The 14910-nt window shown below is 41.1% G+C and overlaps 1 protein-coding gene, 1 long non-coding RNA gene and 1 pseudogene across 9 annotated transcripts in view; 1 reads left to right on the top strand and 2 right to left on the bottom strand.

The window, feature by feature from the left end:
* The window catches only part of LOC309539080, a 204004-nt gene that overhangs the window by 47800 nt on the left and 141294 nt on the right, over window positions 1-14910 (top strand). The gene's annotated exons all lie outside the window — the stretch shown is intronic.
* Window positions 1-14910, bottom strand: part of MAPRE2 (microtubule associated protein RP/EB family member 2) — an 86358-nt gene that overhangs the window by 26946 nt on the left and 44502 nt on the right. For 4 of the 5 annotated variants that reach the window (XM_082234846.1, XM_082234848.1, XM_082234847.1 and 1 more), the window contains one exon: window positions 5026-5153. The exons of the other annotated variant lie outside the window; for it this stretch is intronic. In XM_082234846.1, the coding sequence (XP_082090972.1) occupies window positions 5026-5146 (121 nt within the window). In that variant the 5' untranslated portion in view covers window positions 5147-5153. The remainder of the gene's footprint in view (window positions 1-5025; window positions 5154-14910) is intronic. 5 annotated transcript variants of the gene reach the window in all.
* On the bottom strand, window positions 7764-8320 carry LOC309539869 (MICOS complex subunit MIC10 pseudogene; annotated as a pseudogene). Its single transcript has one exon. The product of its transcript is annotated as an MICOS complex subunit MIC10 pseudogene (transcript).

Below are 14910 nucleotides of genomic sequence, written 5' to 3'. Positions count from 1 at the left end.
ACATTTAGATAAGCATTTCACCTAATACACAGTTTTGTGAGCAATTTTCTTCATTATAATGTTGTTGTTTTTTTACAACCCCTTCCCAGTGTATACATTTTTATACACACTTTTGGTTGGAGAACTGCACTGCAAAATCCAGAGAAGCACAATTTTTTAAAAATGAATATAGCTGTGCTTTGGTTTGCATATTGGTTTCAGAGGTGCATATCAGATAGATTTGCATTCAAAATTAAACTGGACAAATTTCTGCTCCATTTCTAGTTTTTATCCCATCAATTATTTCAAGTAATATGTTACTGGACAAACATTTTATTTTGTATTGCCATTTTTTTTATATTTTTCAAATGTTTTGACCCCCCCCCCCCATTTTAAATTAGTCCCATAGCTTGCATTTTATTAAGTTATTTATAATTCGGACAAACTAACCCTTCATTCAAAAGTTGAATTTCCTCCTGCCTTTTAATTTTAGATTGCTCTATACCAGGCATAGGCAAACTCAGCCCCCCAGATGTTTTGGTACTACAACTCCCACGATCCCTAGCTAACAGGACCAGTGGTCAGAGATAATGGGAATTGTAGTCCCCAAACATCTGGAGGGCTGAGTTTGCCTATGCCTGCTCTATGCAGTCAAACCAAAGTCTGAATGTGCCACTCTTTCTTCTAGAGCTCCCTTCCTACCCCAGCAGACTTACCAGCTCTTGAAAAACAAAAATCTAGCACCTGTGTGTGGTACAGGTGTGGCCACCAGGCATGAGAGTGTTTATATAACTACACAGCTATTTCATGTACACACATACCAGATGTATAACACACATCTATGCAGAAATCTATTTTAAAAATGTAATGCTTTGAAGGAGGGCAAAGGAGTATCCAAAGATGAATCCATGGCCAAGAACCCAAATCACATGCAGAGTTCACCTACGAAAATGAACCAGGCTAGATTACAGATGAAGACCACATACGAGGTGTAATGTGGTCATGAAGTAATATACAGATCAAGTATTTACCCACTGTACACTGCTCTTCAAAAATAAGGACACACACATGGATGTGTTTTCTCACACTGCTCTGATAACACAAACTCCCTTCCTCCCTCTGTCTCAGTATCTCTCACACACCCACACTCAAGGAACTTGTTCCTGATTTAGCTGCTGCTACTTATTCCTTGCCCCTTTTCTGTGTTGCTGCTTGTTCATTCAGAAGGGTACTCTACCTCGAAAAGGTTGCTGGGCTGGCCATAACAGCAAGCTCAAACCTCAGCCTCCTGTAGGGGGCCAGAGCAGTAAATGAGCAAGGCTGCTAATCTGGCTCCTTTTTTGCTATCACTTGTGAGGGAGTGACTTAGGATAGAAGACAACCACTAGGAGTGATGCAGTACAGTGGTACCTCCGCTTGTGCTCGGGATCCATTCCAGAGCTCCGGTTGGATCCTGAGGTGTGCGTATCTGGAGGTGTTGCTTCTGCGCATGTGCACAGTGCGCAAAGCGCTTCTGCGCATATGTGCATGGCAAAACCCAGAAAAATACTTTCGGGTGTGCTGCGTACGTATTCCAAAGGATATGTAACCAGAGGTGAACGTAAGTAGAGGTACCACTGTACCTGATAGTCGTTTATCACATCTGCACAACTAGGGATGAGGTGAGCAGTCAAAGCAGAGGTGCTTGAATATGTAGGTATCCCTGCTCAAAAGAATGAGTTGGCATGGAGCAAAGAGCAACTCACCACTTAAGACCCCCTAGTCCCAAGGCTCTTCAGTGCTGGGTCACTTTTACTACACTTACCAGCTATTTTAGAAGTGTACAGTGGATTTAAGTGTGCTTACAGAAATCAGAGGGGGATCACCATTGATTTCAAGTGATGGGTGGGGGAAGATACGAGACTTTAACCTGCTGCATACCGTCAAAGGGCTAGTTGCAGGGTAGCATCAGAAGCAACTCACCCCTGAAGCTTTGGGCAAATCTGTGTATTGAAATGAATGGGGATATTACACCTCCATTGATTTCAATGGGAACACCAGGTTCTTCCAAGCATTGTTTTCCGAGCACTATTTTCTGTAAACGGTTGAAGGAAGTTGTCACAAAACCATGAACAATTGCAGGCGGACAACTCTTTGAAATGCTTGTGCATCCTTACTACAGCACACACATACAGCTTGGCCTCTGGTTCATCATGAATGCAAAGGCAAAATAAATAAAACTAATATTTTTTTAAAGCAAAAATTGGACAGGCATGGGATTACTGACTTTTCATATATTTTTCAAAACAAGGGGCCTTCATACCTGCCAGGGTGGTTGTTTTCTGGTTAGTTGCCAACGTATTTCCCCAAATATAAATCCAGAATGCCACAACACTTCAAGCATTTTATACAATCCAATTATCTGGCTTGTTCTGAAGTTCACTGTTAATGCTAAGAAATGCTCCTGAATATTGCAGTGCTTCCCACACTCTCTCTTGCCCTTTGAAGTCTCCTGTAAATGCAGATATTTTATGGGGGCTAATGTTACGCTGCATGAAGACTGGAAACGCTTCAAGGAACACTCGTTTTAAAAGGGGGGAGGGGAAGGAAGGAAGGAAAGAAGGATAAAAGACCAAATTAGATCAGCATAGCAGTTCAAAGATCTGCAGAGTACTACTGAATGACCCGCATACAGCTGGCTATTTGTCTGAAATCATTTCTTTGTCTTGTTCTATCTTACAAAAATGTGCTTAAGTAGAAACAGTGAGACAACCTGAAATACAGTACTGCAAAATTTCATTAGAACTCCCAAGAATCCTAGCCTTCATTGGGAAAGGTTTCTGACCCTCATGACTTAAAAAAGAAACAGGATGCAATACCATGGTTTCAGAACCTGGCAAAACACAGTAACCGTAAGGTTAATCATGGCTAAGGTTAACACCAGTAGTGCCAGTGCTTCCCCTTTCATGAGATTAAAAGGCAGGGGGAAGGTAACACACAGAAGACCAGGAAGAGACTGGGAATGAGCATTCTTGAGCTGGGTCCCCCATGATTCATAGGAAGTGATTTCTGCATGCAGTGAAGGCATATAAAGGGGGCTCCCATTAATAATAATATTCAGATAATTTCACCTTCTAGAATTGATTCCAGCTTTCAGTTGTTTTCATAATAATAATAATAATATTGTAGATTTAGAGTACGTGGGGGGAATCAAAATATGAAACTTGGCAACAATCATGATGATACTACATTACTAACATCCATATTCAGTAGTTCACTATCTATATCTAACACAGCTCTAAAGTTTGACACAGAGTATGGGCTCTTTAAGGACAAGTTGCCCTCACATGTTCTAAAAGCCAACATTTTAGGGCATGCGACTCTTAGCAATCAATGGTTTGCTTGTTTGCTTGTTTTATTAACTTTCTATACCACACTTCATCTGATGATCACAGGGCAGTTTACAATATGAAAACACAAAAATGCATAACATATATTATGAAATAGCACCTTATACTTTTATTGCAATCATTATGTGGTCTTCAGCAAGCATGGTAAAGTCTTCAGATACCACAGAACAACATTACAGCTGCAAACACTCTATCAGGAAATTGTATGTGAAGCAGGGTAAGAAAGCAGACAACTTTAAAACCGGTTAGGGTTTTCTCCATATTTACACCCCACTATCTAAATACAAGAACAATGGAGAGTAACAGTTACAGGTGTGCAGGTCAGAAATAAAAGCAAAATAAATAAATGAAAGTTATGAAATTGGTGAATAAGGACAACTTACTAGAATTCCAAGAAACCGAAGTAAGGCTATACTTTCCTTGTAACATGAACTAAAATCATTATTAAAAAGATGATGGAGGAGACGCCACAAAAGAATTATCTGCTTATCACATGTGACCAAGACAGGCAGAGCCACATTTACCATTCCACTGTTCAAAGCCTTTTTGCCCTAGCAAGTCTCGATCGATATATGGCATTGCCACAACCCAAAGATGCAGACCCTTGTTGGATTGAAAGCATGGCTGCAGCATGACTACTCAAGCTCAAAGCTAAACAATATATCAAAGACTGAAGCAATTCTGTTAGACATTCCTGCCAGCTAGTCTTTGATTCAGCAGCTGATCAGTGTCCCAAGGTGCCAAAGAATGCACATCAAACAGAGCTACATGCAGGTTCACTTGGAAAAAGTCCCTCATCTCAACTTGTTGCTTGAAACCTTTAAAAGAGAGGTCTACAATCTACATAACAAGACAACCACCCTACTTTCTGTACCAAAATAAAATGTAACATTTCAATATTACAAGGTTCCAAGTAACACAAATGGGTTAACGTTATCCTGTACTGTATTGTTCCAGTACATTATAAAGAGACTCCATTTCTCTGTAAGACATTATCTTGCTGTCTACCCTCCTCTGGTTCTAACCATTTGTGCGATGATTTTTACCATGCAAATGATGTCCAAGATTTTAGTTGTCCATTCTCTCATAGATGGGGTTCTCTCCCCTGTGCCCCTCCCCCATTTTGACAAATGATAAAGTATAGGTAAAGTATAGTGCATTACTACTTTGATTTCCACAGATCAACTTTTCAAATAAAGGTGTGAATTTGTGATTCACACAGTATTTATTATATTATTTATATATTCATTTACAGACTGCCCTTCATCTAATTAGGATCACAGCGATGTTCACATTACAGTAAAAAAGCACTACACATAAAGCTCTTAACCAGTAAAGTTCAGATCGAAACAGCAATTGGCAACTAATGTCAAAATAGCTCTGTAATTTACTCAAGTCCATTCTATAGATTTGAATATTTAGAGAGCTAAAGAATGGTTTTTTAAAAAAATAAAAATAATGTGTATCCTTTAAAATGAATAACATCATGTAAAAAACACCGTAACACAGGCAAAAATACAAATATATGTGTTTGATACCGAGAAAGCTTTTATTCTTCTTCTTTATTATTTACAGTATGTCTACATCACTTTTCAGGCAGACCACTGATACAATGTTATTGATAAAATACCAGTCTTTAAAAAAAGTTGCATCTTACCTGAACATAGTTGTTCAACTTTTGTGTAGTTTAAAGCTACTATATCGTTCACCCATGCAATGATGTCATGTCTGCTCATAGTCTCTTGGGTTATAGAGGTAGAATACACGTTGACCGCCATTCCCCAACTGCAAAATCAAATAAGCAGATATATAAGATTGGTTATAATTCTTATGAGGCGCATGCCATCAACAATGTAATTCTCCCCTTACAATCTTCACGTCATAGAGGTCCTCTTAAGAGCTCCAAGCTCAACTTTTGTTATTATTGAAACAGCATACAAATATAAAATCAAATCATATTTGAAAAACATTGTAAAGATTCTGGCTAGCACATCCTGAAACACTTTAAAGAAAATCAGCATTTAGGGTATATATTACGCCTCTAGGCACTTATCTCTTGGAAATGCTAAGTCACTGCATCACATAAAATTGCAACAAGATTCATCTAATCAAAAGTGAGCCAGCCCTCTCTTAAGAAGGCTTTATCAGGAAGCTGAAACGCGTGTGTCAACCCCAGCGCCATTTTTTCACAGGAAAATGAGGCGTTGCATCTTTTTGTAATTGGTGTTTGACCAGAGACAGTATTTCAATGAATTCTTATCCTGAACTCTCTCCCAAAAAAGCAACATTTAATAGGTGTACACGCATGCATTTTCTTACTGTGCATATGGGTTTTTAACAGCATTCAGATCTTTATCTTATACTGGGACTTATCCCCTGTATCAGCTGGTTTGGTAAATTATCTGTTTTACTTGGGAACTGGACTTACAGATTTACTAGGATGTACTTATATTTTGAAATTCTGAAAGCATTCGTAAAATTAGGAGTGAGATGACAAGCACCGCTGAAAAGTATGTAAATATAGTGCATTATAAATGTGTAGATGAGCTTTCTTGTTGTAGCACAATTTTTTTAAAAAAGGATGCTATGAATGGTGGCTACATGGTAGAATTTGCTTTTTGCTCCAGGAGAACTCTGTATCAGGATTACATAAGTGGGATCAGAAACAAGGCTATGAGAACACAAAATGCCCAAATGATGCTTCAGGGGTGGGGACACTTTTTCAGCCCCCCCTTTTTTTGTAGGCAACCTCTGGGAGCGACGTCCCAGTTGTGGGCAAAACAATGGATGTGACAATAGGATATGCAAAAGACAGAGGTGTCTTCATTCTCTCTTGCCTCCATTTACACATCTCAGCATCCTCCTCCTAGACAAACAGGAGCCATTATAATAGTTCCAGGACAGAGTAACAGTTGAAGGAAGATGTGGCAGAGGACTAGTGACGAGCATTTTTGGGTTTGTGGGTTGGGGGTAGTCCTGAGGGCTGAGCACAGAGGACTGGAATATTTCCCACTCCATTCTAGTCCTTGGCAAGGATGGGGGGAAATCACATGTGACAAGTAGTATCTATGGACATAGTCAAACTGATGCTTTGCATACTTGAGACAAAAGGAATTTGGCTCTTCATATATTCTTCATGTCATCAATTCCTCAGCCCCCAAATTTGCAGAGCAGCCTTTGGCCTTCAACTTACTCAAAGCAGACCCATTTAAATCAATGAACATGCCTAAGTTAGGTCCATTAATTTCAATAGGTCTACTAGGAGGAAAAATCAGTTGAATACCAACCTGTGCCAAATGACCATACCCAGCAACAAATGATTGATTTAGCAAACCGGAGATTTTTAAAAATAAAATAAATAAAAGATAATGCATTTGAACTGAGCTGGAAACAACTAACAAGATTTTACATCATGTTTATATTATTTTTATTAGCACACATGTGTTCTGCGCAATCTTGCACACACATTACTGGCAACTGATTAATATTTTATTTACCACAGGAAAATGCAGTGATTCTGCCTGTGGGGCAAGGCCCCGTGAAGCGGAGTTAGTAGCCTGAATAAAGAGAATGAAAACATTAAATATATGTGTATGGATAAGGTAAGCTGTTAAAGCACCTTTTGCAAAAGCATGTGCACATGTGTGCGGGCACACCCCCCCTACAGACAAGGTTTACTGGAAGAAATGGTCAGGTTTTAAAAAAATAAACGCTGCTTACAATTAAGCAACATATTCATATTCTGACACCACCACTATGCTCCATTAATGAGCTAAACTGGCTCAAGGCTAATATCAGATTGCCTGCCTGTCACTCTTCTTTCTTCCTCTAACACTCTTGCCATTTCCTTTTTCAGCTGCTTTGATCTGGGTGGGCTTTTCGGATGGTCTGGGTTAACACCAGGGGAAAAACTGGGTCATCTCAGCTCACTCTGTGTGTCCCCCCCCCCCATTCACAGCTCAGCTGAGTCTCACCCTTTTAGCCTGACATATTACAAGCATCATTCATCCTGGAGAGTGGAGGAGAGAATGAGAAAGAATTTACATTTCAATCCCCTGACTGCCCTCAAGATTATTGCCTTCTGTGTTTTACGTCTGTACATACCAGTCTCTTCAAGTTGTTTTGTGACAAGAGCTAATGGGATTTCTGCAACTGCATAGGGTGACAAGATACAGTCTGAGTAGCTGCCGGTTTCTCACAACTTGTGGGGGTCTTGTAATAAGATATATTTTATTTCCATAGGTTGGCATGACTAAGGCCATGTTCACATGACTGCTGACTCCACATCCAGTGTGCTCCCCAATGTTTTTAAGGGGGTAGACCTCGTTTTTATTTTACTTTCCAGAACAGCACCTTTCTCATTTTCGTTTCCAAAAGAGGGGTTACAAAAGAAAGAAAGAAAATATATTCAGACCCAGGTGTCACAGGAAAAAAGAGCAACGGGCCAAGCGCTTCCAAAGGCTGTTGCCTCAAGGCTGGGACGCTTCGACCTTCCCAAGGAATTGCCAAGGTGAAACTGTTCCTCTGACAAAAGAGAGGTATGGGTCGGGCCTGTGTTATTGCTCCTTGACAAACTGCCCATGGAGAAGGTAAGGAGACCGGAAGTTGTGCTGGCAGTTTGAATAAGCCATTCCTAAACCCATTCCTGACTCAAGAGTGATGGGCCACATCGTCCTTTTGAAGATGATGACCGAGAAGACAACACCCAACCCAAAGCCAGCACCCAGCTTGATGGTGGAGTCAGCCAAGCACCGGTCCCACTACCTGCCCAAATCACCCTCCGATGCCATCTTGGCCACCGCCTCCTCTGTGCTCCCCAATGTTAATTTTGGAAGCAGCCTTCACACATTAGCCACAATCCATACTGATCCTGCAGTCTGACAAATACTGCTGTTTGATGCATTTATTTCTCAAACCAGCTTCAGTTTGATTAGAATACTGGATGCAGAGCACAGATGACAAGCTTAATGAACAGGAGTTCCCAGAGATCTCCAGAGATGGGGGAACCCAAAAGATCATACACATCAGGTGAAGACATCCCTGCTCCATCTCTGATATGAACAATGCGGCTTGAAACAAACAGGGGTGGGGTGGGAGAACGAGCTCACTGTGTTTCAAGCTACTAATGTGAACATGCCCTCCTAAGGCTCAGCTGATTGCTGCCATGTTCTCTGGCCTTAATGCCCACTGTCTCAAAGGGAGATAAGGGAGGAGACAAGACAGAGAGCTATCCTCCGCACTGCACAACCTGTCAGGCCAGAGGACATGGCTTTACCCAGCTCCTCAGATTCTGAGAATACCTTCCTCTCAATGGTCTCCTCACTACCACCATGCCATAGGAACCAGCAAAATTGAACAATGGTCTTTTAAAAAACTGACTACTCTTCAGAAGGGCAGGGTTAACCGCAGCTCCAGACCAGCGAACCTTCATAAGGCCTAAGCATGTCAATGAGACAACAGTTCTCCTTGTATGAGTTCCAGCCAGCATCTGTCATAGTCCATGATCTTGACAGATCATGCTCTGCACTGCCTATCATGATCCTACATAGGGAAGGGCCAAGGCAGCCTATCCAACAACAGCCTGCTCCTCCAGTAAGTGCCGCAGCTTCAGCTCAGCCTCCCTTGTAAGACTTGAACCAAGCTAGGACAGGCTTACCACCCTGCCTTTGAGAACCACACTGGGACAGTGTATATTATTGGTCAGGGCTTCTTTGATATCTTCACTGTATCTGGGAACCCATAAGAAAACGAGACATAAGGCTGTTATGGGTTTCCAGGTTTTCATGCCACTGGGCATTAGTCACCTCAAATAACTCTGCTGACAGTCCTGTCTGGTTGACTTTGTTGGAGTGTAGTTTTTCTGCACTGGACCGTTTCCTGTCTGAGTTATATTTACATTACAGATACATAAAGTAGTGGCGAAAGTTCAAATTTGTCCTTTGTCTCCTATTTCTTTCCTAGGTCCTGGACCAACAGCAAATGAACTGGGTTGCTACAGGGAATCAGGTTCAAACAGGAGACCCAGATTCAAAAGCTAGTTTAGTCATGAAGTTCATGGGTTACCTTTCACAAGTCCAGATCTAAATCTTATTGCTCAGGCTATTTGCACAGACAGGCAATAAAAACAAGACAGGTACACAAAAACAAATTGATCTATACTATGGTATGATTAAAAGTTATAATACCCTAGTCTTTTTTGTGGATGAAAAGTATATGTATGTGCATATACTGTATTGCAACTCAGCCTAATCCATTGTATGAGAAGTCTAAAATAAGGTTGTAATTTGAGACACATTATATTTGTTGTTCAAGTTTTTTTTATAAAAAAAAATCATCTAAAACATTTATATACCATCCCATCAGCAGTTTCCAGGGTGTTTTTCAAAAGCAAGATAAAACAAACATAACAACCAACATATTAAAAGAGGACAAAAGACATTTCAAGTTCTGCGAGAATAAATATACCTTTGCCAGGCAATGAAAGGAGTAAAATGTCGGTGCCAACCAGGCCTTTCTAGGGAGAAATTTGCTCAGTAAGGGCACAACTACTGAGAAGGCCCCCTCTCTAGTTTCCATGCACTTTCTCACAGGGGGAAGGCTTACCAGAATAGTCAATGGTCAATGATGATGAGAGTTGTAGCCCAACAAAATGTGTAGGGCACCTTGTTGGCTAGCCCTGGTAAAAGGGCAGATATTCCTTCTGGTTCTTTGGTCCTAAACCAGGGGTCAGCAATCTTTTTCAGCCGTGGGCCGGTCCACCGTCCCTCAGACCATGTGGTGGGCCGGACTATATTTTGGGGGGAAACTGAACGAATTCCTAAGCTCCACAAATAACCTGGAGATGCATTTTAAATAAAAGGACACATTCTACTCATGTAAAAACACGCGTGCTGGATTGAGAAGGCGATTGGGCCGCATCTGGCCCATGGGCCTTAGGTTGTCTACCCCTGTCCTAAACCATGTGGGGCTTGGAAAGTAAGTACTAACAATTTGAACTCTCCTTGAAAACAAAAGTGAAATCCAGTGAAGCTAATACCATTGAGATATGTTACCATTGACTAGTTAACAAGCAAAGCAGCTATCATATTTTTCTGTCTATAAGATGCCCCCATGTATAAGACACCCTCTATTTTGGGGGACTCAGATTTAAGAAAATTGGGGGGAACACTATCCATGAATAAGACGCTCCCTAATTTTTGACATTATTTTTTAGGGGGGGAAACCTAGTTTTATACACAGAAAAATATAGTATATTTTGCATAACCTGCAGTTTCCAAATAATCCTCAAAGGAAGCCTCAAGTACTATGCATTAATAGTATTCAAACTTGGGTGTTGTCTAAGCAATTGAAGGGAACTACTTGCCACAGAAGCTACCTGATCCTGGATACACCTAGATGATGAATTTAAGCACACATACGACACATCCCCTCAATTCTGTGAATTACTTCTCCCAGCAATTTCATGTAAAATGCTAAAAACCATGTGAGACAAGATATGCAATGGGGTCCTGCAGAGTTCTAGGCAGAATGGAGCTAAGCAGCAGTCCTTGAGCAAAACCTTCTGGAACTGCCCCTTCAGGTAAGAATTTGACCCATGATGTCTCCAACCCCCCAGTCCAAGGAATCTACCCAGAAGGATACAGTGCTTGATAGTATAGAACGCTATGGTTCAAGGAGAATTAGCAGAGTTACACTTCCCCATCAGGGTGACCAAGCCTGTATCCATTGCTATCAAGTCAAGTTCCAGGTGCTGGTACAAATATTTATGATCCCATACATTTCAGGACCAGGTTATTTGAATGATCATCTTGTTCCTTATATACACAGTCAATGGATGCAGTCTGTGAGAGCTTCTCCTGAATGTTCCAAAGATCTCAGCAGCAACTAGGAGCAGGGCTTTTAGTGTGGCTGTACCAGTTCTGTGGAATGGCATTCCTGTAGAGATATGACAGGTGCCAACGATCTGTACTTTCCGGAAACAACTGAAGACATTTTTGTTTCAAAAGGCTTTCCCAGCTGGAAAAATAGGTCTTTGCCATGAGTATCTATTTTGTATGGTGCCAGTTTAGCTTTAAATGAATTTACGGTTGTATTGTATTTAAAACTGTTTTTTTATTGATTGTATTGAACAGTGCCTTAAGATGGTTGTATAGACGGTGGTTAATAAATTAACAATAACAGATAATAAAATAAAGTTCTACATAGTCAGAGAGCTAGTATTCGTACAGTTTAAATAAAGGAAAGTTAGAACTGGCAGTATTTTATTTTTTGCTGCTTGTTCACTTTGACAGGTGTCACACGGTATAAAGAAAGGGAGAGCTGGATTAGCAGGTCAAAGCTGTTGCTCAGCAAGGGGAAATGAGAGGGGAGTGTCTTAGATATCAGTGCTAATGAACAGGTACCCCTTCCTTTTAAGGTTCTCTGGCTTAGAATATGTGCTTACACTCTGAACAACTCTATTCATGATGCATTCCCAAAGTTAATAGTTCTTAACTTTAGACAGACTACTACCGTATTTTTCGCCCTATAAGACGCACTTTTTCCCCTCCAAAAATGAAGGGGAAATGTGGGTGCGTCTTATGGAGCGAATGCAGGCTTTCGCTGAAGCCTGGAGAGCGAGAGCGGTAGGCGCGCACCGACCCCTCTCGCTCTCCAGGCTTCGCGGACCTCTCCTCAAGCAGCGGGAACGCTCCCGCTGCTTGGGGAGAGTTGCCGGCATCCCGAAGCCTGCGCGCGCTGACCTCAGCGCGTCCAGGCTTCACGGATCTCTCCCCAAGCAGCGGGAACGTTCCCGCTGCTTGGGGAGAGTTGCCGGCATCCCGAAGCCTGCGCGCGCTGACCTGCTTCGCGGATCTCTCCCCAGCGGGAACCACCGCTGGGCTCCCACGGCTTGCAGAGAGCTGCCTGTTTGGGGGCTGGGGTCGGGGGAAGCTTGGGCTGCCCCAGCCCCGCGCCTGGGGGGAAAATAAATTTTTTCCTTTATTTCCACCTCAAAAAACTAGGTGCGTCTTATGGGACGGTGCGTCCTATAGGGCAAAAAATGCGGTAATACATCCAAGGGAATACTTGCAGACAGAAGAAAGAAGCATAGATAGAAGTAGAGAAATGAAGACATTTCCTGGAAGTGCAAAAGAAAATAAATAAACCTAAGCATTTTGAACTTTATGTTAGTCTATCCATCCTTGCTTCCAACTTTGAACAACATAGGGACTGCGGGTGCATTTTTAGAACAGAAACCTCAACACCATGCTGTATTCTCAAATTGGTTCCAAAAGTTTATTAGCAACTTTAACAAGTTCAGAGGGACCCAATCATCTTTTCCAAGGCTGCATATTAATGACCACATAATACAATTAGTTAACCCTTAACTTGAGCACTTTAACTGTACCCACATGAGGACAGTAGACAGACTTCCTTCACCCTTTCAGTCTAGTGCAGGAGTGGGGAGCAGAAAAAAAATGTTTGCTATGGTTATATGAACCTGTTTAGGATTGGGGCATTAGCCATGTTTAAAAGTTGAAATTGAAAACGACAAAAGCTAAAGTGCTTTTATTGCTTCAAACACCATTAATTGTAAAGTCTACTTCTATGATAATTTTATTTTTGTAGGTTTCGTTTGCCATAATATGCAATTATGAATATTTTGACAAAAGCAAGCTTAGAATTGGGCCTTGCAACCTAAATAAGACATTCTTCTAAGCAGCCTGCCACTACTGAAGGATTTCCGATAAATGCTACGTCCTTAATCCTCCTCTCACTGATTAATGTTTACATTTCCTTGTGATGAAGAGAAGTATTTTCAAAAGTACAGTAGGAAAAAGAAATCCTACTACATCCTGTTCCCACTAAGAATGCTAGACATTACACGCAAGAACATTAAATGGGTCAAGGGCAATCACTCGAAAGCCACATTTTATTCAGGATTCCACATGCTTTGTGTTCTGATGAATATATTAAACACTGCCCAAAAGTACTCTTATAGATCAACAGACCCATATGTGTCTACTCAAGTCCTAATGAGTTCAATACTGTTTTCTCCCAGGTAAGTGCACATAGAACTGAAACCTTCAGCAAACAAATTGAACTGAAACCATCGCAGTTACTGGTGTAGGTGGACGTAGCATTCAAAGCTGCAGTGAAAATAGTTTAGACACCAGCCACTGAAGTGGACAGAATACAACAGGCAACCCATAGGTCATCACCTGTATCAGCAGAGCACAGAAAAGCCCGTTCCACCCTCCTTTCCAGCCACTTCTGGGTTGCAGCAATGTGCATGTGTGCAGTTGGCCGCCAATTGGACGTGTGTAAATGGGTCATTGTCTGTAGCTTGCTTCTGTCAGACTAAAAAGCTGTTCTCATAAATTTAGTAGTTCTTAATTTTGAGGTCAGTTTTGTATGCCCCTCTTTGATGTATGTATATTCTTATTACTATGAATGGGTGATATATCTCCTTCCTAATTATTCATATGATATCTTCAGTTCCATATTCTCTAGAAGAGAACGAGAAAGCTGACAATGAATTGGAAAACCCGACTCTGGAAGAAGAAGAAATAGCAAGGTATATTTCTCTGTTCTGGATGGTGGTCACACTCAGCCAGAAGGAGCAGATTTGCAGCCTGGAGGTCTGGCAATTATTCTGGCTAGGAAAACCTTTAATCAGCAAAAGCCAATGAGCTGACTGAAACCCTTTCTTTGATGAAAGGGACTTGGGCCATATATATCTACAACCCCAATCACTCCTGACCACTGGCTATACTGGCTGGGGCTGATGGGATCTGAAGTCCAACAACATCTGGAGGACCACAAGTTCTCCGTTCTTGGTCTAGAAACTTCCATTTATGAAACATCCCACTTTCCCATCTCATAACAGAAATGGGCTATGGAGAAAATATGAGACTATGGTAAGTCTTATTCAGTAGTCAACTTTTACAGTGTCAAGAAGTGCATTCCAAGTATTTCACAAAAGCCACAATTAAATATGTTTTATTTCTATTGACACAATTAAAAGTAATTGTGTGAAAGTCTCATCTCATTTGAATAACCAATGAAATCACTAGTACATCTGGCATTGCTAAAACCAGATATACAGAAATCCTCATTAATACACTTGAAATAATATTAGATAGGAAGGTAGATATGGGGTTCCTATTTGTATTCTGGCTACAGCACTTTAAAAAGTACACTGCTCTTGTGTATCCCAAAATAGTTGCAATCATGAAGACTGGTCATTTTTCAGTATTTTTAAATAAAAACTGGATTTGGCCCCACAACCCTATACTGTAAACTGCAAAACAAAGGAAATACAAAGCAGTGGAACTGCCTTGGGACTGAACCAAATGTTCCTCTGTCCAGGGTTTCCAGCATCCTCATCTGCAAATCCCCCTTTCAAAATCCAACCAAATATAACAGTGCAGCAAACTCTTTGACCTCCACATATTCTTATTTTTAAAAGGTTTTCTTATTACATCGCCAATGAATTAAACTTATTCAAATATCTGTCAACCAAAGCGGCAGATGCGACAGTGTAATCAAAATAAGACCT

Source organism: Podarcis vaucheri (genome assembly GCF_965113315.1).
Source record: "Podarcis vaucheri genome assembly, chromosome: 8".
NCBI lineage: Eukaryota > Metazoa > Chordata > Lepidosauria > Squamata > Lacertidae > Podarcis > Podarcis vaucheri.
This window is presented reverse-complemented; position numbering and strand designations above follow the sequence as displayed.